Source organism: Hipposideros armiger, unplaced genomic scaffold, assembly GCF_001890085.2.
Source record: "Hipposideros armiger isolate ML-2016 unplaced genomic scaffold, ASM189008v1 scaffold_178, whole genome shotgun sequence".
Classification (NCBI taxonomy): Eukaryota; Metazoa; Chordata; class Mammalia; order Chiroptera; family Hipposideridae; genus Hipposideros; species Hipposideros armiger.
Genome location: NW_017731528.1, coordinates 997,932 through 1,022,566, shown reverse-complemented (window position 1 = coordinate 1,022,566; position 24,635 = coordinate 997,932). Strand labels below are relative to the sequence as shown.

Here is a 24,635-nt window from a genome sequence, read left to right as displayed (position 1 = left end):
TGACACAATGGCTTTTCCTGGGTTTCAAACCTATTGACCTTGGAACTTATGCCACCGGCTTTCCTGGGTCTCCAGCTTGTGGACCGCAGGTCTTGGCACTTGTTTACCTTTATAATCATACAATAAAATTTCTCAGTTTTTATATATGTACATATAGTTAATTCTTGAACAATGCAGAGGTTAGGGGTGCTGACCTCCTGAGCAGTTGAAAATCAGCGTATAACTTTTGACTCTCCCAAAACTTAACTACTAATAGCCTACTGTTGACCAGAGCCTTACTGATAACATGAACAGTTGATTAACACATATTTTGTATGTTATGTGTATTACATACTGTATTCTTACAAGAAAGTAAACTAGAGAAAGGAAAATCATAAAGAAGAGAAAATACACTTACAGTATTTATTGCAAAAACTCTGCATGTAAGTTTGGACTGGAGTAATTAAACCCATGTTGTTTAAGGGTGAGCTGTATAGGTCTGACAATTAAGTTCACAAACTCACCCTAGAAAAAGTGCTACATACCTTCTTGCTGAATATCACCTTTGAAGTAGTCCCCTTGGGAAGCTATGCTCTGATGCCAGCACCTAGTCCACCCTTAAAAGCAATTTTGGAGCTCTTTTTCTGAAATAGCCATCAGAGTTGTTGTCGGATTACTCTTGATGTTCTGAATGTCATCAAAATGTCTTCCTTTCAATATTTCCTTTATCTTTGGGTAAAGAAAGAAATCATCGGGGGCCAGATCAGGTGAGTGGGGAGAGTGTTCTAACACAGTTATTTGTTTACTGGTTGAAAACTCCCTCACAGACAGTGCTGTGTGAGCTGGTGCATTGTCACGGTGCAAGAGCCATGAATTGTTGGCGAAAAGTTCAGGTTGCCTAACTTTTTCACGTAGCCTTTTCAGCACTTCCAAATAGTAAACTTGGTTAACTGTTTGTCTAGTTGGTACAAATTCATAATGAATAATCCCTTAGATATCAAAAAATGTTAGTAGCATTGTTGCAATAAGTTACACACACACACACACACACACACACACACCCAACGGTGCCAAAAAAATGTACACATGACTTGTATTCATCTTTTGTTATTGGTATATATTGAGTAATACAATTTTAATAGTGTTTTCCTTTCTTAAAATTTATATATAGCAAGAGAGAGAGAGAGAGACACAGAGAGAGAGAAGAGAGAGAAAGACATATAAATATAGATATATAGATATAGATATATATAATCCCCTCCTCTCCGGAGACCACTAATACACCACCCAAAAGTTCATTAACTAGTGAATGGACAAATAATGGAATTTTCAACAATAAAAAGGAATACTACTGAAACCCACAAAAACAGAGATGAATCTTAAAAACATGTTGACTAAAAAAAGACAGAAAAAATAGTTCATACTGCATGTTTCCATTTATATGAAATTCTAGAAAAGACTATAATGCCATATTGCAGATTAGTGATTGCCTGAAGTTGGTGGTGAAGGAGAATTGACTAGAAGGAGCACAAGGGACCTTATGGGGTGATTAAAAAAAATCCTTGAGTGTGGTGAACCACGTTTGGCATATCCATGTGGCAAACACAAATTCTTTCTTAATAAAGTTGATTGTACAGAGAGAATTAGCCAGCCCTGGCAGGGGATCCAGCCTCTCTGATATCATATTCTTTGATGCTCCAATCTGTGTCAGATGAAGTTTAGATGGCCAAGCAGAATTTGAGATTCATTCATTCATTCATTGAGTCATCCATTCATCCATTCATCGGGTCACTGTTAAGTGCCTACTACATGGGCCACGCAGATTTGGTCCCAACCCATCTGAGGCACAGAGGGGTGCTGACAGCACCCCTCCCTGGTCCTCTACCCACTCCCACCCTCTATCCCCACCCCTCCATAAGGGACTCATTCTAAAGCTGACATGCAAGTTAGAGTCTGGGCTGGTATTAGAATTTGGCTTATCTTTGGCTCTTGGTGTTCTCCTAGTCAACATCATATTTATTCAAACCTGGATGTCTGAGTGGGGCCTCGTTTCCATATTGAACATGACTCTGGAGTCACTGTCTCCGTTTGCACATGTGCAAACCCAGAAAAGCAGCTTAATCCCCAAGCAGTTTTTCATCAGGGAATGTTTCCCAAGAGAGTTTTTAAAGATCATTTAAAAATAGATTTTAATTTCATGAGGTCTTCAATGAAAATGAATAGGAAAGAACCATTTTCAGCTTTAGTTGGATTTGCCCAATAGATGAATTCCAAACTGTTAGTATTCATTTCTGCTGTTTTGTGTCTTATCCAAACCAGCCCCTTCTCTGTCTAATAAAGGCAGTAATAAAAGATATATTCTTGCAGCCAACATTTGATACTGCTCGTGCTTCGGTAGTTACAGAATTTGTTTCTTAAAGATTTCAATAATAAAATCTCTTCTCAGACTTGAGAAATCATTAAAATAATATGCTTGACCATAGAATCAATAATCTGAATTTTGTCAAATATGCTGTATTTAAAATTCATTATAAATGGAAATGTATTTTTTTGTTGAGGATGTTAGAGTGCACCCTTTGGTATGAAAGAAGTGATGCCATGTTGAAGGGCATAACTCACAACAAAAAGATGGCAAACTTTCCCAAAGAGCCCCAATGAGCACCACCTGAGAAAGGCTCAGGACCCTCGTGGGAAGTGAGTGCTTTTCACACCGGGGACATGCCCAGCCCGTCCCACAGCCAGCGGACCGCACAAATAAACAAGGTGCTCACATGAATCTGAGAACAGGAATTACAGCCCTGTCATCGGACTGTTGGTGGGTCGCAACAGAATCAGCAAAAATTAAAGGGGTTCATAAAAAGCGATGGATCAGCGTGAAAGGGTAGGGTGTTTTCTGAATAAGAGTTACTACACTCCCTAACCGATGGAGGTGAGAAGTGTGACGAGGACCAGGCTCAGCATCACCACTACTCTTCAGTTCAGACACACCGTGACTGGGACATGGCAGTGTGTGTGCGTGATCCAGAACATTCTGCCACCTTCCAGCTGCACTGTCAGAGCAGTGATCTGCGGGGATGACAAGCAGACACGCGCATGAAATCCCACTCACACGATACAGGGATAAAATCCAGACGCTTCATTCACACTGTAGAAAGGAACAGGCTGCCCACAAAGAATGTTGGGAAACGTGGAGACATTTATTTGTCCTGTTAAAAAGTGTAGGTCACTGATTCACGTGTACAAGTCATGTTTCTGGCAACAGGAGTGAACTTCTAACCTCCCATTCAAAAACGCCACAACCTCAAGTAGTTGAAAGGCACTTAAAATCTGCTTTGATTTTATTTGGGACGTTCTCAGAGTAATGAACTGACTCAGGAAGTTGGAGCATTTCTTGCAAAACAAAGTTTAAATCATTACTAGTAGGTCATGGAACAAAGAGGCATCCTCTCGGTCAGTGTCCACTGTAAGAGTACTATGTCTTTCATGTGTCCTAAAAGATACAAAGTGGGGACAAGGGCTACCTGGACCACTCAAAGCACAAAATGTCATTTAGAAATCAACACAGAGGCATGCCGGCCACTTTTAGGTTCGCTTCCTCAAAGCTGTTCAAAATGATCTCAAGTGTGGCTGCATTTCCACCTGCTTTCTTTCCAGCCACCTGTGTGCCCTCGCCCAAGGATCTCAGCCTCTGGGCGGGAGCTGCTCATTGTCACTTGTCATGAGCCTGTACTTGGACATCCTGGGTTTCACATGCAAGTTCAGAATCTCGATGACCCTTCATCGGCTTGTTCTAAATCTTTTTTCAGTGCAGGTTGGCCAATACCCCAAATGAAAGTCAGTTCTGAGCTACAAGTGTCAAACAGAAGTGGGGCTACATGCACTGCTGGCGTCTGGGCTGCCCAGAGCCCCAAGAGCTCAGGGACAGAAAACCCAATGCCCTGAACTGATGTGGCTGCAGACACCTGCCCTTCAGCCCTGCAGAACAGTCGCCCCAGAGACATCAACACCTGCAGCGGCGGCTGGGTCTGGGCGGTGGGGTGGCCGTGAATATCTTCAAAGGCCAGCAGCCCCTGCACCCCTCTTTCTCCCGCCTCCCCATAGAAAGCATCCATGTTCTCCCCACGGCACCTCCAGTGTAAAGGACAGCAAGCGCTGACACAGAAGGCTGACCCCTGCAGTGATCCCCTCCTCCCGCTCTAGTGCTGTCACCTGAGGCTTTCTACCTGCTCCATTGAAGTGCACTTGGGTTTGGGTTTCTAGAAAGGAGGTCATTATAAAGCTGTGTGGAGAGACCACCACTAGATGGCCAAGTCACTGGGTCTGGCCCGACTACCGCTGGACTTGCTGACCTTACTTGGGCATCTGCAGTCTGTGGGGAGCAAAGGTGGAGGCATGTGCATCTCCACCACGGTGATCACTGCATGCTCCTCTTCATCTGGGGTCACTTCCAATCTGCTGTCTCCCAGGCTGCTGCTGTCCCCATTCTCCAACAGGACAGGCTCTTTGCTGCCCGCTCCAGCCTTGTGAGGGAGTGGTGGGGGGCTGCCTGTAGGGGTCAAGGAGGAAGAAGTGGACACTGGCAGGAAGGCCTTCCTCCCAGGAATCTGTTGCTTGGCCTCCCCCCAGTTTGGCTCTGCCATTAACAGGTTCTGGCTGCTGTCATACAACATGTCAGGGAGGGCTCTCCACCGTGACAGTCCTGTCATGGTGAAGTCTGATGATGATGTAGGGGCTCTGGGACTATCTGTGGTCATTGCCTGTCCCAGGGAAGAAGCAGAGTGAGTGTAGTAAGGTGTGAACCCCATAGAGCCTGAGGCTGAAAAAGAGTGGGAGAGGGTTGGGGTCACATCCCCAGGTTTTGTGGCCCTCATCCTGAATTCAGGGGTGTCTGAACTAAAGTGGTTAGTTATGCCCTGTTTAAGCTTCTTCCAGCCGAGGTGGTAGAGCTCCAGCACATTGAGAAGGAGGGACAGGCTGGCCACCGCCAGCATGAAGATGATGAAGATGGTCTTCTCTGTGGGCCTGGAGATGAAGCAGTCCACGGTGTTGGGGCAGGGCGACCGGTCACAGGTATACTTTGGCTTCAACTCAAAGCCATACAGGTAGTACTGACCAGCGATGAAGCCCACCTCAAACAGCGTTTTAAAGATGATGCTGAAGACATAGGTCCGAAGCAAGGCCCCAGAAATGCGGACCTTGCCTCGGTTGTCCCGCACCAGGGCCCTGTCCTGGCCGTGGTCACTGTCTCCCTTCAGCTGCTCTTCACCCCGCTCTTTCTTCTTCTGTTCCCTGCGCACGATATGCAGCACGTGCCCCAGGTAGATAAGGGTGGGCGTGGACACGAAGATTATCTGGAGCACCCAGAAGCGTGTATGGGAGATGGGGAAGGCCTTATCGTAGCAGACGTTCTCACAGCCCGGCTGCTGTGTGTTGCAGGTGAAGTCTGACTGCTCGTCTCCCCACACCTCTTCTGCAGCAGCTCCCAGCACCAGGATTCTGAAGATGAACAGGACTGTCAGCCAGACCTTGCCGATGACCGTGGAGTGCTCCTGTGCATTCTCCAATAGTCTCCCCAGAAGGCTCCAGTCACCCATTGTTCTGACTGCCAGCCTGCAATGGAACACGCTTGTTAATATGCAGGTGGGACAGGTGAGGTGTAGTGCAACTGCTTGGAGGGGCTGGTGTCTTTGTGCATGGGCATTGAAAAAGTGTCACTGGGTAGCTGTTGTCTATTCCCCACATGGGCTGTGGTACAGAGCTCTCTGCAGGTATGTGTGAGTATGTATGTCCATGTATGTGGGTATACACACATGCATTTGTATATGAGTGAGCACATGAAAACCTCCATGAGAGCACATGTACATGTATATGCATCACGTGTGCATGAGTGTACAGGTGCGCACACACATGTGTTTAAGCATGCACATATATGCATGTGTGTATGTGCACACGTGTATACAAGTGCTTGTACATGCGTGTGCATACATGTCCATGTGCATATAATTGTGTGCATATAAACGTGTGAACATGTGTGTTTATACATGTAAGCAGTGTACATGTGCGCATAAACATATGTATATGTGTAGGTATGCATGTGTTCCTTGTGTACATATGGGCATGTTTACACATTTGCATGTTTGTGAGTAGATGTATCGTGTATATGTGTGTGTGTACAATGCACATACATGGAAACGACTTACATGCACATATGCATGTGTATATGCATATGCATTGCATGTATATGTTTCCCCGAGTGCACGTGACCTCATACATGCATGTGCACACACATATATGAATTTACGTATATGTGCAGGTACTCGCACATGTACACATGCATATATACGCATGCGTGTGTATCTATGTGTATACATATGTCACTGTGTGCACATGTGTGTTCTGGGATGTGGCAGTGCTTGTACGTGTGTGGATATGTGTGTACATATAAAAATGTGTGTGCCCTTGTGCGCACATACATGTAGATACATGTATGTACATGTGTGCGTTCACATGTCGACTGTGCACATGTATGTGTTTACTATGCGTATTTTTACATGTGTGTGACTACTAGTGTGTGTAGATGTGTGCATGACCGTGTGCTATGTACATGCAGGCACAGTTGATTGGAGACGTAGGTGCATTTGTATGCTTGTGTATATATGTGCAAAAACATGGAAGTACCGTGTATGCACATGTATGTATACATGTGTTCGTGTGTACATAAATGTGCAGATTACAGTACATGTGTGTTCATGTGCCTGAGCACACATGCTCATACATGAATGTGTATACCCGTGCATGTGCACACATACAGGTATGTGCGTACACATGCACCTATGAGCATCTTTACATGTATGCGTGTATCTGAACTTGCATGTATGTGTATGTGCCTATGTATGTGTGCACACATGTATGTGTGTATATGTCTACATGTACATGTACCTATATATACACATACATATGTGTGCTTGTTTAGGTGTGTGCATTGCATATACCTGTTTCTGTGTGTGACTGTACATGTCTCCCACTATGGTCACACCCAGAGTTAAACCAAGGTCTTCACATGGGTATGGCAATGAGGTTTATTACCTTACACAAGTGCAACAGAAATAACACAAGCACAGGCCCCTTAACTTACTTCAAAGAAGAGGAAATGAGACCAAGAAAGAGAGGTGACCTGCCTAAGGGACATGGACCTCTCCCCGCCTTTGAAGGCGGCCCTGGTCCCTTCCAGGCACTGTCTCTCCAGGAGCTCTGGGGCTGCATGTGCAGCGGGCCAGTTCCCAATCTCACCCTTCCTGTTCATGTGAGGTTAAAGTAGCTTTCTCCCCAAGTGCCGCCATGCCCATGCCGCCATCACACCTCCGCCATTTTAACCTGTTACCTCCTCCATCACTGACTTTCTCTTTCACTTGGCACACGTTACATAAATACTTCACTCCTCACACATCCCTAAGTAGGGGCCCATGTCTCCACCTGTAAGGTGGGGACGATGGTCATCCCCAGTGAACTGCCTCTCAGATAGAGGGAGGTAAGGCCCAAGGGCCATCTTTGTGAGGTGACAGTGCTTCTGGGACACAGGGGACCAAGACCACAGGTGGTCTCCATGTCACCTCTTACCAAACGGGCCAGATGCTCTAAATAGGCACTAAAGACAGAGCGCCGTCCTCAGGGCCAGTCTGTGCAGTAAAGAAAGTGGACTGAGCTGCGACTATACAGACCATCCTCCAGAGGAACTAAAGAAACTCATCATGTTAAATCTTAAAAGGCTTAGAGTACTAACTGTTATGAATCAGCGTGGAGGCAAATAAACCAAACAAAAAACTGTACTCCCTGTGATCTAAAAATAGGCTAATATTAACCCTCTTTTACAATAAACTTCCAACTCTGTTTTAGGCACCTGAAACCTGTAGACAAACCTGAGCTTTCACGTGTGCCACCAGCTTCTGGACCCCACACCGTGACTGGTACTGGCTCTACTCTGTATGTCCTAAAAGGTAACACGTTTTCATTTAGAAACTTAATGACCGATCATGAAACAACCCACTCTCCCGTGAAGGATGCCGATGTCAGGGCAACATTCTGGTAAGGTCCTACTTCTCCTCCAAGCTATCCATTCTGACTCCTACGCAGACCCCACAGCCATCCTGCTGGGCTCGAAGGGACTCCCATCAGCCCCAGGCTGTCACGAGGCCCCTAACTCTGCCCTGGGCCCTAGCCCCTCCCTCCACTCTGCTGGACATCTGCTTCTGGGACACGGGACAAAAGCCATGCCCCGTGTGCACCTCCCATCAGGACCTGGTGCAGCATGCGGGGCAGACCACGGGTCCTGTGGTCCCTGAAACTCTGCCTTTAGGCCTTTGCACAGGCTGACTCCTCCCCTTAAGTCGCGGTCTTTGTCTTGAGATCGACTTGTGGCGATGGGAACATGCAGAAGGGTGGGGAGCCATGTGAGGGCAGAGGGACTTCAGAGAGGACGGTATTAATATTAAAAGGTATAGCCAGGGAGGAGTGGCATTTGAGCTGTGCTCAGGAGATGTGGCTTTGGAGAGAAAGGAGAGAGAAGGGAGAGTATTTTAATTACAAAGGTGTTTCCATGGCGGTGGGAATACGAGTGACCTGGGGTGACTGAAAGCAGGAGGTGGGTTAGAAAGCAGTGAATTTAATAACTGCTCATGCCCATGGAGCTGGGCTGTGCACACAGTAGTCATTCAGCCCAGCACTGGTGGTGCATGTGAGCGAAAGTATCAGAGAGTCTCTGACCCACTTAGGGAGGGAAAGGTGCTCAGTGCTGCTCAAGAAGGAAAGAGCCCGTCTACACAGGCGGGAACTCAGGAAGGGTGGGCTGACCTGGGGCTAAGTGTTGAAAGCCAGGCTGGATCACGGGCAGGAGGTCTTGGGGGGAGGGGAAGGGAAATGGAAAAGAGGAAGGGCAGACAGGAGACACATTCTGATAATGAAAATAAAGCAGCCTGTAGTTCTGACAAGAGCCAGAGATGGTAAAAGGGGAGTGAGGGAGGAGGAGGGAGAGAGGATGAGGATGAGGATGAGGAGGAGGAGAGAGAGAGAGAGAGAGAAACTGAGACACACAGAGGGAGACAGAGAGAGAGACAGAGAAACACAGAGAGAGACAGAGAGACAGACAGAGAGAGAGAGAGAGAGAGAGACAGACAGACAGACAGACAGACAGACAGACAGAGAGAGAGAGAGGGAAATAAAAGAAGAGCCTTCTGTGGCTGAGCCTAGTGAGTTATGGGTGATTTAAAGAGAAGGACACTGGGAGAGGGGTGCTACATTGAGATTGGATGACTAGATGAAGACTTTGCTTTTGTCACTTTGTGGGTCCAAAGTAAAGGTGAGGGGTTGAAGTGAAAGTGTCCCTCAGGAAGTGGCTAGGAGGAGGATCTGCAGGGTGACCCTTCATCTCTAGTGGAAGGACCGCAGTGCGTAGCAGAAGTTCACAGACAGAAGCCATGGAAAGTGTAGAACAAGAGTTGAGAGGGTCCAGGCCGAGTCATGGCCCTTGGTGGTGGAAAGGTGGCTGATGAGACTGCACTGAGATCATCCAAGGGCTGGGGAGGAGAAAAGACCAGTCCTGGGATACCCTTGCATTAGACGTTGAGTCAGAAGGAGGGACATGCTAAGAGCTGTTGATTAGGAAATGCCAGTTTTAGTTGACACTGGAATGCGATAGTAGCAAAGGTGTGATTTGTATTATAGTGGATTCCCTTGGTAAGAATATACAGAAACTAAAAACGTTACTTTGCTTACAAATTGGAAGTCATACAATGTGGAGTAGGGCTAGGCAAATTAATTTTGTATCAACTGTTGGTGATTGTTTGGAACACTGTTGAGTAGGATTTTGAAAGTCGCATGTTGGCTTAGCCAGAAAGAATTCTATGTTCAGTTAGTAGCATCTGCTAGGGTTTGGTATGGGGTGTGGTAGCCCAAATGCCATTTTTCACTACCTCTGCTTGGCACAAATCTACAAGGACATGGTAGGCTGAAGTAGTCGCAAATATGATACAGTGAAAGGGGGTGTATCTAGTTATCTTTCTAGCCAGTGGAAAGATTCCATTATCTTATTTCATCCCTTACCTGCCTATTTCAAGCTTTCCCACTCAAGACAGTAATATCCCCATGTCACAAGGCTTAGTCCATAGTCTTATGAACTTATCACACCTTTTCATAATTCTGGTCTGATTCTTGACAAAAGACATAGAATTAAAAATAAATTTGTCGGGCCGGCCGAGTGGCGCGTTGGTTAACAGCTGGCTTGGGATGCCAGAGGACCCCATTTTGGATCCCACATATGAGGTTCAGTGACACTGCCCTCTACAGCTAAGATGCTGTGCAACAGCTCAACCTGGAGCTGGGCTGCTGTGAGTCACCGGCGACGGCGTAGGCTGCAGCCCCTGCTGCAGTGGGTTGCCATGGGCTACCTTGTGTAGCCAGCAGCCGCCGTGAGCAGCCATCCAGAAGCTGGTGATTCATTTGCCTTGCCCGGGAAGAGTGCAACGATGGTGCCAACTTGGGCCATGAGGCGACGTCCTCCACAACTAGACTGAGGAACAAAAGGACGACAACTTGTCTGTTCCCCTTCCCCCAATTCCCCAACACTGTTTCCATCCCCCAATTCCCAAATAAAAATCTTAAAAAAAAAATAAACTTGTCAAAATAACTAAAGACCTTTCTGTTTCTGCTGTTTGGAGATGACCCCAACATGTAGGTTTGTCTGGGCTTGTGAGACTACAGGGTGAGATGGACACCAGGCTTTTATAAGCTGGTCCAGTTTCACAGCAATGTGGAAAAGCTCAGTCAGAGCCAAGCATGAAAGGAAAAAATGGAACCTTTAAACTTGCAGACTGAATAACATATGATATTTGTGTTCCATCTCCAGAAGGAAATGGCTGAAGGCTCCTCATGATAATCACACCAACCTGCACAACACCCGACGGAGAAGGTTCTAGATCCACATGACACCCGGTAGCACAAGTTCCCTACTGTGATCTTCAAAGTTGTCTCAACAAGTTTTTGCCTTGTTTCCCAAGTGAAATTTAGGTACAGCTTGTCAAGTTCCTCAAAAATCTGAAGCATGATTTTGACTGGAATTGCATTCAATTTATAGATGGAGCAAATTACTTTTTTATAGTCTGATTTCCCCACCAAAGACACCACCAGCCACTGATGCAGAGTTCATGTTCTGCCCATCAACAGGGTTTTAGAATCTGCCCTCAAGGTTTCACAAGTCTCCTGTCAGATTTAGTCCTAGATACTGTATAGTTGTTCTAATCATTTGTTCTAAATAGTTTTGTTCATTACACTTTCTGACTGCTTATCCCTGGTACTTAGGGACTTTATATAGTGATCTTAGATTTAAAAAAAAAAATTTTTTTTTTAAACTGAGCCATCCTGCCACCTGTTGGCAGCTCAGCAGCTGCTCAGCTCGGGCCGGGACTCGAACTGCTGTTGCTCAGAGCTCAAACTCTTGAGCGAGCTCTTAACCAACTGAGCCCTCAGCCGGCCCCTATATAGTGATCTTAGAAACAGCAAACTGTTAGCAAGCCCTTACTGGTTCTCGTAGTTTGGACTGTCCTTTGGACTTCTATGGACTCTAATAAGCTTGTATAAGAATCTCCTATAAGTGAGTTTGGGACTAATAGCATTTTTTAAGGGTATTAGGAGAAAGATTTGATTACAAATTCAATTTCATTAACTGTCATTGACATACGAAGGTTTGTTATTTCTTACGTGAAGTTTTGTTATTTCTTACATTTATAGCTTTTAGAAAAGGTTCCATTTCATCTCAGTTTCAAAGTTACTGGTATAAAATTATTCATGGCATTTTATTGTGATTTTGAAATTCTATAATATTTGTAGTTAGCTTCCTTTGGTCCCAAATGTTATTTATTTTAAGCTTCTAACATAGTAGTCTTTCTAGAAGTTTTTCTTTTGTTAATAAACCAACTTTGACATACTTGAAAAAGAATGGGGGCTTATTTTGTTATTTTTCCCAATGTCTTATCACATATGGTATATTCATAATATATAGACTAAACCTACAAAAATATTCCTATGGATCTTTTAAATAGATGTAGATTTTAGTATTTGCTAGCATTATTATTATAAAATGCACTCATACAATATAATGGTATCTTTTATTTTAGTGTGAAGTTGTATATTTCCAGACTGTCCCTTCCCTAATTTTAAATAGAAAAATACATGGGTTTTATTTACTTAACTTTTGAATAATCTGATATTGAGCAAGAAACATCACCCTCATCCAGAACAGTTAGTGAAGTTCTAAAGTTTTAATTTTCCAACTTCTTTATTCATAATTATAAAGTGATGCTGGGAGTATCTAGTTTTATTGTCAGAGACTAAATCTCTAGAAACATGAAATTATTACTAAATTCTATTTTTAATATACTTATTTTATTTATTAAATAAGAACATATGGGACGCACTTATAATAGTGCCTTGCTGTTCATTTATTATTATTATCCTAAATTGTCTTTTTTCATGTGGGGATTTAAATAATTTGTGAATACCTGAAAAGTCATATGCACTTAAGTCTGTATTTGGCTAAGGTCAATATGGTTTATACTTTTCATCTTTTAGTCATAAAACCTGATGAAGAACTCATCAGGTTTTTTGTTTGTTTGTTTTTGACCTTCTGTAACTTAAAAGCTTAGTGGGAGCTAATTTTAAGTTGGAAGCAATTTGAACAACTATGCTAGTTTGAAAAAAAAATGTCTTCAATGTTTTATATTCAAGAATGGCAAAATTAAACACACACATAATTTTTTATCCACACTATTTCTTCTTGAAATACTTAAATAAAGTAATCATACCCTCCAGAAATCAGTATTAAATCAGCCTTTCCACAATTAGTGTGCTAACATTAAGCTAGAAAATCAATAGCCAGTCCAGCTTTAGTTCAATTGAAAGAAAAATATGGATATTCTGGAGTGTAACTGGAACCCTAGCTGTCTTCCAGGATGACTCCTGGCACACTAGGCTTCCTTTCCAATCCTCCAAATATCTTTCCTGCTCCATTACCCTCAAGCTTCTCCTGCCATTTTGTAAATTCATAAGGTTTTAAAATAACTTCTCTGAAAGACCTACTAATACCATTAGAAATTTTCACTTACCAAACATATTATTTAGACATTTCAGTGACGTGTAAATCATAATGTGTTTCAACATTAGTCCTCAAAGTTTTAATAATTGAGTAATTTAAAAAAGTCAATACTCTTAAGTTAAAAATGAATTCACCTGTACACCACTTTATGAAGGGCGGCTTGGGCAAGATAAATTACAATAAAGAAAATTATAAGGGCACTTTGGAGTAACAATACTCTGAACAGGACCAAGGTTAGAACACCCACTGACTTCTTAACCACAGCACTGTCGGTTAAAAGGTACTTTCGCCATGCAATTCCAAATCACATACTTCAGGAATCTTACTCATTATCCATAGGAGAAATATGGAATCATAGCAGTTTAGAGCTAGAAGAACCTCAGAAGTGGTTTATCCTCCTCATTTTACAGATCGGGGAATGGAGCCCCGAGAGGGGTGGTGATTTGGCAAAGGTTATAGAGCCCACAGAGCTGAAGCCAGCTGGACAACGCCAGGCTCAGTGTACCTTCCCTTCCATATGACTGCATGGGCTTCCGCACCAGGCCGCCTTATCAGATGACAGCAGTTCTTTTTTGATCTATATCTCTTTACCACACTTTAAAACATAAGTTTGGAAAAATGGCTCAAGGTACATAAGCTTTTTCTCTTATCGTCCAGTCTAGAGTGTTTAAACTTGTTAAATATTAGCGATATGTTAACAACAGTCCAATTACTTCATCGTATAAATTGGAATTACTATTTTAAAGGGAATTCAGGTATTATCTTTATTCTTGCTTAGTGAACAAAACCTCACATCCTTATAATCATGGTGTTTTATTATTCTATATTACTGACACAAATCACATCTGTCAAAATGTTTTCTATTTTTGCAGAAATAATAATTTCTGTAGTATACATATGTTTTCACTTTTTTTATTCAACTCTACTTCTATCAGTACATAAGCAGAAATCTCTTCTATGTTCTAGAAAAAAAGATTCATTTTAAAGCTAATAGGACCACTGGCCCAGTGGCATGTTGGTTGAGAGTTGGCTTGGGACGCCAGCGCTGAGCAGTTGGGCCCGGGTTTGGATCCCACATGTGAGCCGGTGACGCTGTGCCCTCTGCAACTATGATGGTGAATGGCAGCTCGACCTGGAGCTGGGCTGCCATGAGTCACTGGCAACGGTGTAGGCTGCAGTGGGGCTGGCCGGCAGCTGGTATGTGCTTTTGTGAGCTACCGTGAGCTGCTGTGAGCTGCCGTGAGTGGCCATCCAATGGCCAGTGAGCGACTGCCTCACCCAGGAAGAGCGCAATGATAATGCCAACATGGGCCGGTGAAGCAGCGTCCTCCACAACTAGACTGAAGAAAGAAAAAAAAACGGCAGCTTGTCTGTTCCCCTCCCCTAATTCCCCAATAAAAATCTTAAATAAATAAATAAAGCTAATAAGAAATTGACTCTCTTGGATAAATGAGCAATAATTCATGGAGATAATCAGGTGTTCTGAATGAAAAAAATTAAGTGATTTTTATATTTAATGTCATTAGCTTGTTAGCAGTAAATCTAAAGAAAATCACTAATTCTTCAAATTAAAGAAAACGTAATAGTGAAGAAACGGTTGACATCAAACATTACTAAGTCAGATCTTTGAAGATGCAGATTTTAAAAAGAAAACAGTAGAGTACTAACCTCTAATCATGATGGAGAATTTTCCACCACTTTAAGAATGAAGATTAAAATGAAACTTTATCACTATATTATTGCCTCTAAACAGTACATTGAAATTCAAAAACATACTGTTTTTGGAGACACATATATGCTATATGTGTCACATGTATTGGATTTTTTTCCCTCCTCTATTTAGAAAACATTTATCAAACACCTATATGTGCATGGCACTGTGCTATGCACTGAGGATATCAAAATAATTAGGATGTGGTCCTTACCCTCAGGAAGTTCATTCACAATCTATGGCAGAGGCAGACTTGTAAAAACTGATCAAAATATAATATGACAAGTGTTACATAGTGTTGGTAATGGCCATGATACAGTGGAGGGGAAGGAGAAGAAAACTGTATGTTAATCAAGACGGAACCAGGGTTTCTTTCTCAAAGGCCTTTCCACTATCTAGAATGTTCTGATAACATAACATTTGAATACATTACACAAGCTGTGTGTTTACCAATGTGCGATACTGAAGTAAAATCTTAAAAAAAAATATATATCCTATTTATTCAGTGTTAGATGCATATTCTAGTGATGGTAACATGTTAATTGTAGTTTAAATTCTTTACATGCATGAAGCTTTACAAAATAGCTGTGATAAATACAGAGAATTAATTTTAAGTTTCAAACATAAAGTGTAAAATTGTTTTAGTTAAGAAAATGAATTCCACTAAAAATGTAAGTAACATTCAAAGAAACTGTGTCAAAATTCTCTTTCTCATTGGCAAACCATGAAATTTTTTTACAAGCCATTATTTCAAGACAGCTGTGAGCCAGGCAACCTTTGATGGTTAACCTACGTGGCACCACCTAGTTGATATAGCAGTGAGGCTTTTGTGAATTACGTTACAGGAACATGTGCATCTCCCTTATTAAATGCTTATCTCAACATGAACCAAACTGTGCACCAATAGAATCACTGCCAAATTAGTTGATGTTTACTTTGAACACACTGACCTTTGGGAAATGAATTCCTTTTTTCTTCTTTAATATTTAATGTCTGTTTGGCAATATTTCTCATAGCCCACTGATCGACTGCCAGTGAAGTGATCCACAGACCATACATCACCATCGTTTTGAATTCTTGGGTCATGGAGACCAATGCATCATTCACATCTGGACTGTTTGTATATAACAATTTTTAAATGGCATATTTTGGTGATATCTTGATTTTTAAAAAACCGTGAAATCCCACTTGTCTCTAAAGCCTGGGTCACAAATATTCATAACCCAGAGCTCTGCATCCTGGGACCAATTCTGTCCACTAGACAACAAAGCAAATACAGGCGCTCCTGCCACCTACTGTCAGGAAAGCCCCTAAGAGACAGGATCACTCTAGAGCCAGAGAAGCTGTTTCCACTCTTGCACGTGAACGCACGGTAATCAGCACATAGGTCAAGAGTCAGGTCCTGGCACTTATCGCTAAGCACTTTCTCTAAAAACAACTTTGAAACGTTTCTTAAAGGGATGTAGGGAGGCGACATCGTTCTTAACAATACCAAGGGACTGAGCGGAGACCCTGGAGCTGCTGGACCGGCAGGGGTCCCTCTGTCCCTCAGTTCGCCCGCGTCTGTGTGGCCCCTGAGCGCACCAGGGTCTACATAGTTCTGGGCGCCTCTGACCTGAAGTTCCAGAACAGGTCCTGCTCTCGTACCCGACGGGAGAAACACCTAAGAGAGCGTCCCCCGCCAGCCTCCGGCCAACCCCCAAGAAAGCCTTCACTCAGCTTAGAATCCAGCTCTGCAGGGACTTCCAGCAGCCCAGGCACTTCAGTTACCCCGAAGGGTCCCCAGAACGTCCCCAAGGACCTCAGAAGGTTCCCAAGCCGCTGTCCAGCCATGCTGCTCCCACAGCTTCCCAAAGATTCCTAGCAGAATTCCCAGAAGCCTGTTTCTAGCCAGCGATCCGGGATCCGGGGTCCCGCCCGTCCCCACCCCCCACGCTCTTACCCGCTCCACCGGGCTGCACTCCTTGGATTAGGGCTCCCTCGGTTCAGGGATGAGACTTTTCTCTACCCTAGCGCTGCGTCTTCACACGTGCGCTCCGCGCGGGAGCCGGGTCTCCCCATCCTGGCGGACATCTCTGTGGCCCCCGAGCGCCGCGGACGGGCCGCAGTCTCCCCGCGTCCAGCCGGGTCCCCCCCCCACCCCCCGGCCACCGGGCGGCGCCTGGGCGCTCGGAGTCCCACCGTGTGCCACACCCCGTGCCCGCTGAGCTCCGCCTCCCGCGTCTGCTCCCCGTCTACGCACCTCCTTGCGGGGCTTTCCACATCTTCACACCTACCCGGCACCTGCACCCGCACCTCCACCTGCATCCGAACTCGCATCCACCCGCAACTGCATCCCACCAGTCCCCCTCCGCGTTGGGGACCAGACCACCTCCCTCCCCCAGCCCCGCCCTCCCTCCCCCAACCCTCCGCACTGGGCGAGGCAGGGAGCCCAGCCCTGGTGACTGCTAGCCCTGACAGTGGAGGGGTGACCCGGGGGCGCACGGTCAGGACCAGGTGACTCCCGTCCTCCCGGCCTGCGGCTCTCGGGAGCTACCAGCCAGGACGCGGGTGCAGACAGCCGCCCGGGTGACCCTCTTCCCCCGCCCCGGGTGCGGACCGGAGGGCGCAGCAGATGCGATTGGGACGCGGGTGGGGCGCTGGGGACGCAGCCCCGAGGACTATAAATAGCTTGGACAGCCTGGCTTGGGTCAAGCACACTAGCAGGGGCACAATCGGAAGACTTTTGATGTTTCTAAAAGTTTCCATGCGCTTGAGACTTGGCCCAGCCGAGGGGACTGGAGAGTCTCCGGAGGTCACTTATTCCCCCCTGTCCTGGTGATCGTGCGGGACCCCAGCCTAACCTGCTGGCATCTGGGTGAAGGTTTAAGGTCTGTCTTCCTTCCGCCTCAGGGCTGACATCACCCCACTTCACATGGAACCTGGGACACAGGCCACCACAAGGGAGGACCCGTCCCGCCTGTGACTGTCCGACTCCCCTAGAACCTTCTGCATTGTGGTCACTCCCCAGGGTCCAGCACCGGCCTGGCCCACACAGGGACTTTCAGAGATATCAGAGGACTGAGCTCCGCTGGCCCCTCTAACACCTGGAAATGAGCTCAGAACTCCCTTTGCGAGGGCGGATTCACTGCAGGAACCGGGCAGAACCGGAGTCTTGGTCACTAATCGCTAAAGGTTTTTTTTTAAAAACAAACAAACAACAACAACAACAACAACAAAACAACAACTTTAAAACGTTTCTTAAAAGGATGTAGGGAGGCGACATCGTTCCTAACAACTGCAAGGGTCTGAACCGAGAGCCTGGCGCTGCTGGTCCTGCTGGGATATCTGTTTCTCTCCCCCGCAGCTGCGTGATCACTGAGCGCTCCGGGGTCTACATAGTTCTGGGACCTCTCGGACATGAAGTTCTAGAGCAAGTGCTGCACCCCCACCCGAGGGAGACACCCCCAGGACAGCATTCCCTCCCAGTTTTCAGCAACCCCCCTTAAAAGCCTTCGCTCAGCTGAGAACCCCGCTCTGCAGGTACCTCCAGCAGCCCAGTGACCTCAATCACCCCGAAGGATGCTCAGAACGTCCCCAAGCCGCTGTCCAGCCCTGTTGAGACCACGGTTCCCAAAGATTCCCAGCAGAATTCTCCAGGGCAGGTTTTCAGCGGTCCAGGGTTCGGGGTTCCGCCTGTCACCCCACCCCACCCCACCCAGCGCCCTTACCGGCTCCTCTGGTTCGCGCTGCTCTGAGTAGGGCTTCAGATCCTGACCCAGACTTTATCCACCTGTACCTGTGCAGGACCACGCCAGGTAACCGCGGACCCCACTGCCGGCCACACCCCGAGCCCACCCCGCTCCGCCTTCCGCGACCTTACACTCGCAGTGCACGTGCACCCGCATCCCCAACGCCACCCGCATCTCACCTGAACCCGCATCCCCACCCCCATTCGCACCCGCATCACTCCCGCACTCCCGCCCCAGTTGGGAGCAGCCCCAGCCCCCCACATCCGGCACGTAGGCCGGCAGGGTGCCCAGCCCTGGTGGCTGCTGTCCCCTGACACCTGCGGGTAGGCGCAGGACCACAAGGCCTGGCAGTTGCCTTTCCTTGACAGGCAAGGAGAGGAGCAGGAGCCAGTGACCCCAGTGACTGCTGTCCTCTGACAACTGAGGGGATACGAGGGGCCCTTGGTGCTGGTGGCTGCTGTCCCTTGACAGCAGAGGGGTGACCCGGAGGCGCACAGCACAGCCCAGGTGACGCCCAACCTCGCAGCCTGAGACTCTCAGGCACCCACGGCAGGGACCCAGGTGCAGGGGGTGGGACGGACGGCTCCATTCGCTGGTCCGGGGCACGGACCAGCCGGCCCAACAGGTGAGGTCCCGCCAATGGCCAGGCTTTGGGGACACAGCCCCAGGGTCTATAAATAGCGCCCCCAAGCTGGTTCGAGTAAAACACACTCAGCGGGCTCATAGTTAGAGGGCTTTCCGTGTTTTTTAAGCTTTTGTTTCCATGCGCTTGAGACATGGCTTCGCCAAGGGGACTGGAGGGTTTCCGGAGATTCCCCCATTCCCACTGGTCCTGATGGCCTGCAGGAACTCAGCCTAACCTACTGGCCTCCAGGTGGGGGTTTAGGGTCTGTCTTCGTTCCTTCTCAGGGCTGACATCACCGCACTTCACAGGGAACCTGGGACACAAGCCATCAGCGAGGAAGGACCTGTCTCCTCCTGTGACTTTCCGACTCCTCTAGAACCTTCTGCATTGTGGTCACTCCCCAGGGTCCAGCACCAGCCTGGCCCACACAGGGACTTTCAGAGATATCAGAGGACTGAGCTCCGCTGGCCCCTCTAACACCTGGAAATGAGCTCAGAACTCCCTTAGTGAGGGCGGATTCACTGCAGGAATGGGGCAGACCTGGAGTCTCTGGTCTTTTCAAATCCCCAGGGAGCATCTTCCAGAGGGCTGCCTGCAGTGGGGCTGCGAGCTGTTCTGATTAGCAACCCCCTGCCATGGAGAACTTACCTGTTCAGGGGTGCCAAGGAGAAAGAACACAGCGTCCACAGGCGCATGTGAGAGCTCTTACCCTTGGAACTCGAGGTGTATGTGTGTAGGAGGATAGTTTTGTAGACTCTGTTTCCTTAAACTGAGAAATATATTCTAGAAGGTCTTCAGATATTCTATTCTCTCTGAGAAGCACGAGATGAGTCTCTATTTGTATTTTCTTGATCACAAAAGAATGAAAAGTTTGTAATACTTACAGTCTCCTACAGCTATTATTGGGATTCCAGAGGGGACTATGGAACTATAGTACTGCAACTATTGGGGTGTTGGAAAAGTCATGACGCATTTTCGCAACGAAAAACAGAAAAAATACGTCATGACTTTTCCGACAACCAATATTTTAAACTTTTTATTGAAATATGGAGTTAAAATGATTTGTGTTGGGAAGCAAATGTAGACATGCAGAGTAAAAGGAGGAAGGCCCATTTGTCGGCCCTGCTTGGAAGTCTCAGTCTGAGCACCTGGTGTGTACCCTCCAGTTTTAGTTCTCTACCATGACAGAGTGCCTCTTGGGGGTCTTCAGGAGCAAAAGCAAAATCATGAAAATGGCAGGCCTCTTCCAGGAAAAGACCACAGACTAGTGGTTAGTTCGGCCTCTTCCGTTTCTTTGAGAAGCTGAATAACCCATCAAGGACTCTTTCTACCACTTGGTAACATGACTGGGTGACAGACAGGTTTCTCAGAGCCCAGGATCCAGACTAGAAGCTGCAGGGACAGGGAAGTCGCTCGCTGCTGCCACCTGCTGTCAGCAAGGGTCACTGCAGGGCGCTGCCTCCTCCAGTCCCCTGGGTCCACTCAGCCATGGGGGGCCCAGCCAGCACCAGCCTCCTCAGGACAGTCCTGCCCCTGCACAGGCACATCCACCCTCCATAAAGCCTGACCGCTCCCCTGGCTCTGCAGTTTGTATTTCCAGTTTGTGGGTATCGAGCCATTGTTGCTTTGTTCGGGTAACCAGAAAAATAAATGAAAAACAAAAACACACTTACACATACATGACTTCCTCTCACAGTGGTACAAGGAGCGGTATGAGCAAACTCCCATAATCTCTGGCTACGGTCAGTGGATTTGCACAAGGTTCTTATGGAGGTTTTCCCTCGGGTTTCTGTCACCTGGATTTTGGAATCTCACCACCTAGGACTGTAAATGCCACAGTCACATGACTTCTTACTCATCACTCATCTGTGTGGGGATCGCTTATTTTAAAAAGCATTTCAAATCATCATCTAATGTGAACACAGCAGCTCTTTAAAGATGCAGTTATTTGCTTTATTTCCCTTATACTGTTGGGGTAAAACTTCCACTTACATTTCTTACGCCCCTTATTGATTATGATATCCACATTTCCAAACCAAAATGGAAGTGTAGGGCAATTTTGAATCACAGTAACTCAAAAAAGGAGGAATTTTCCCATTTGTCTGATGTTACCAAAAGAGAGAGCTATCACTTTGAACAGAGATTTACACACCCACGTTCACAGCATCACTGTTCACAATGGCTAACAGTGGAAGCAACCCACGTGACCAAGCACAGAGGGTGGGTAAACACATGTGGTCTATACGTACCATGGATGTTATTCAGCCTTAAAAACGAAGGAGATCCTGTCACCTGCTACGTCATGTGTGAACCTGGAGGACATTACGCTCAATGCAATAAGCCAGTCACAGGAGGACAAGCACTGTGCGATCCCACCTACCTGAGGCCCCAGAGCAGTCAGATCATAGGGTCAGAGAATGGAATGGTGGGTGTGTGTGTGTGGGGGGGTTTGGCAAAGTGGACATGAGAAATTAGTTTCAATGGGGACAGTTTCAGTTTGGCAGAGGGATGGTGGTAATGTTTGCACAATACCATGAATGTACTTCAAAATATACCCTTAAAATTTGTTAATATGATGAATTTTATGTTATGTATACTTTACCATACTTTTTTAAAAAAGATTTTTATTGGGGAATTGGGGGATGGGAACAGCACTGGGGAATTGTGGGAAGGGGAACAGACAAGTTGCTGTCCTTTTGTTCTTCATTCTAGTTGTGGAGGATGTTGCTTCACTGGCCCAAGTTGGCACCATCATTGCATTCTTCCCCAGTGAGGCCGATCAGTACCGGCTCCTGGACGGCTGTTCACTGCGGCTGCTTGCCGCTTACACTGGCTGTTGGCTACACACGGTAGCCCATGGCAACCCACTGCATCAGGGGCTGCAGCCTACACCATAGCTGGTGACTCACAGCAGCCCAGCTCCAGGTCGAGATGTTGTTCAGCATCTTAGCTGTAGAAGGCAGTGTCACTGGCCCTCATATGTGGGATCCAAACCGGGGCCCTCTGGCATCCCTAGGCAGCTCTTAACCAACGCACCACTCGGCCAGCCCCCATAATTTTTTAATGTGAACAAAATAGAGATCTCTTTTCTCAAGACAGGAGACGAAGGTAGGTCTCCACTGAAAGACATGGACTGATCATAAAAAGTTAAAAAGTATTCTGGACTCAAGCACACATCAAACACTCCTAATGTCTGTGTCCTGTTTTATTAGGGCTATAATGCACCTAAACGCATTCCTAAGCCCATATGTACATTAACTGTAAACATTACTAGGACAAGCCTGAGCACACAGCTGAGTCTTTCCCTGCCCCGTCAGAAACAGTCACATTCAAGTCCGGTCAAGTCAGTGAGGGAAGAAGCACCAGAACCTCACCCTGCCTCCAATCCTGGTGGCTGGCAGTGACCTTTCCCAACTCAGGAGTATTCAGAGTGCTCTCCGCAGCACGTCCCAAGTAGGATCGAGGAAAAAAGGACACACATGTCTCTGTGTAGCCCAAACCATGATAGTCACTGTTACGTTACTGCAACTTGGGTCGCCCAGGTGACAGTCGTCAGGCCCTGGCAGCAGACAGGGATTTGGAACCATGGTGAAAGCCAGGTCTTTCTGACAGTGCACACAGGGCCCACTGGGTCCCCCTTGAGGATGGGGGAGAGGGTAGGGCTGCAGGTAGGCACGTATGGAGTGAGGCCCGAGGGCCAGGACCAGGCTGGCTTTTCTGTTCCAGTGGCAGACACTGTCTGTCCCCCATCCCTTCCGGAGTGTCCCTTCTTCCTGGTGTTCCCTCTGCCTCCCCTCCCCCTTCAGGTCCTCCTCCTGCCAGTAGGACACCCTCCAGCTGCCAGCACTCGGGCTTGCTGGGAAGGCTCAGAATTTCCTGATCCGAACTCACATGGTGCCAACTACTCACTGAGGAATGAAGAGCAAACCAGTGGCCCTTATTTCCTTTCAGCACATTAGGATTCTCGAGAGAAAAGATTCAAAAGCCTATCTTGTTTTATAAACAAAAGCAGACACCGTGAAAAAAACGCACAGGCCTGTCTTCAATGGAAGGAGCCCCAGCTCCAGAGTGTGGGATGCAGCGGGGTCTCACCACAGGCAGGTTGGGTCTGGCTCCGCGCCTTTCAAAACGGATGGTGTGGCCTGAGCAGAGGCTGCATTTGCAGTCTGGGTTGGATAAAAGCATACACAGGTCTTCTGTCATTACCTATGTCGTTAACCATGCCCCGCCCAGACTGGAACCACACAACCCTTTGGGAAAGACTGCAGAGCTCATCCTCAAGCAGCAATTTAAAAGTATATGGTCAACATCAGCAGCAACTCCTAGCCTTTGTTAGCTGCGTTAGAACTTCTACCCGCTCCTTCAACTCTGAGAATTCATGTGTCTCACACAAGCCTCTGAGTTTGCTGGAAGGAGTCCAGGTTCACAGGTAAAGAAATTCACAGCCATGGACAGACTTCCCCCAGGGTCACACAACTTAGAACAAGAACCAAGGTTTGCACAACTCTGTAAGTATTCAGGCTAATTTAAAAAGATACCAGTATGAGACAGTGCTTGGCAGAGCAGCTTCTGTTGTCCCTTCTCCTGGCGTATCCTGTCATCTCTACACGGAGAATAAAACAGGAGTGGCCTTCCCCACGTTACACATGAGCAAACCAGGCTTCAAAGACCCAGATGGTTTCTCCAAGTCGCACAGTTAACCAGTGGCCACATCAGGATTTGAAAAGCCTTGGCCTTTTGTGACCTTGAAATGAATAATTCGATTTCAATACATGCCCAAGAAAGCTTTGGTGTAATGGTCAATGATTTCAAACTTCCCTAGTATTTCAACAACTGGCCCTTGTTGTAAGTACACCCTCTGCTCTTAAAATGCTGTAGCACCACTGACTTCCATGAAAGCTCGTTTGAGAGGGAAGTCTTTTCCAAAAACCTCCCCATTGCAGGGTCAGGATTGTGTGTGTATGAACACAAAATACTTATGGCAGGACGAATAGAAGGGACTGAGCCTTACCCTCTCTAACGGAGACTGAGCTGTGCTCTGTGCAAAGAGGGGACTGCGATCTGCTCTGTGCAAAGAAGGGACTGAGCTGTGTTCTGTGCAAAGAGGGGACTGAGTTCTGCTCTGTGCAAAGAGAGGACTGAATTGTGCCCCTGAAATCCCCCAGCACCTGGCCACACCCTCATTTTGCATCACAGGCTGGTGATTTCATCCTGTGGATGGAAGGCTTTAATTAACGGACATGCTGGGGTGTTGTAGGAAGTGTCACTGACTCAGTAAGCGATTTTCTTTCGTTCTAAGTCAGTCCCAATGAGGACAGGCTTGTAAAAGGGTGTGGGGGCCTTGTCTTCAACCACCACTGAAGAAGTCCTGGAGTCCTCAGTGAGGAATGACATGTAGGAGTGGTTAGGGAGTGAGGATGACGTGCCCAGGCCCTGCTGACCTCACTA

General features: G+C 46.7%; 1 protein-coding gene across 4 annotated transcripts; it reads right to left on the bottom strand.

Moving 5' to 3' along the window:
* Nucleotides 1–3,280: 3,280 nt before the first annotated feature.
* LOC109388003 (gap junction alpha-3 protein-like) lies at nucleotides 3,281–18,629 on the bottom strand. Of its 4 annotated transcripts, none has more exons than XM_019652316.1 (2): nucleotides 18,542–18,629; nucleotides 3,281–5,589 (listed from the first exon to the last, which is right to left on the bottom strand). In XM_019652316.1, the coding sequence occupies exon 2, from the start codon at nucleotides 5,571–5,573 to the stop codon at nucleotides 4,278–4,280; it is 1,296 nt and encodes a 431-aa protein (XP_019507861.1). In that variant the 5' UTR covers nucleotides 5,574–5,589; nucleotides 18,542–18,629; the 3' UTR covers nucleotides 3,281–4,277. The 4 variants fall into 4 exon arrangements, with proteins under 4 accessions (XP_019507861.1, XP_019507860.1, XP_019507857.1 ...); XM_019652315.1 differs by lacking the exon at nucleotides 18,542–18,629 and adding an exon at nucleotides 17,675–17,953; XM_019652312.1 differs by lacking the exon at nucleotides 18,542–18,629 and adding an exon at nucleotides 17,074–17,151.
* Nucleotides 18,630–24,635: the final 6,006 nt, after the last annotated feature.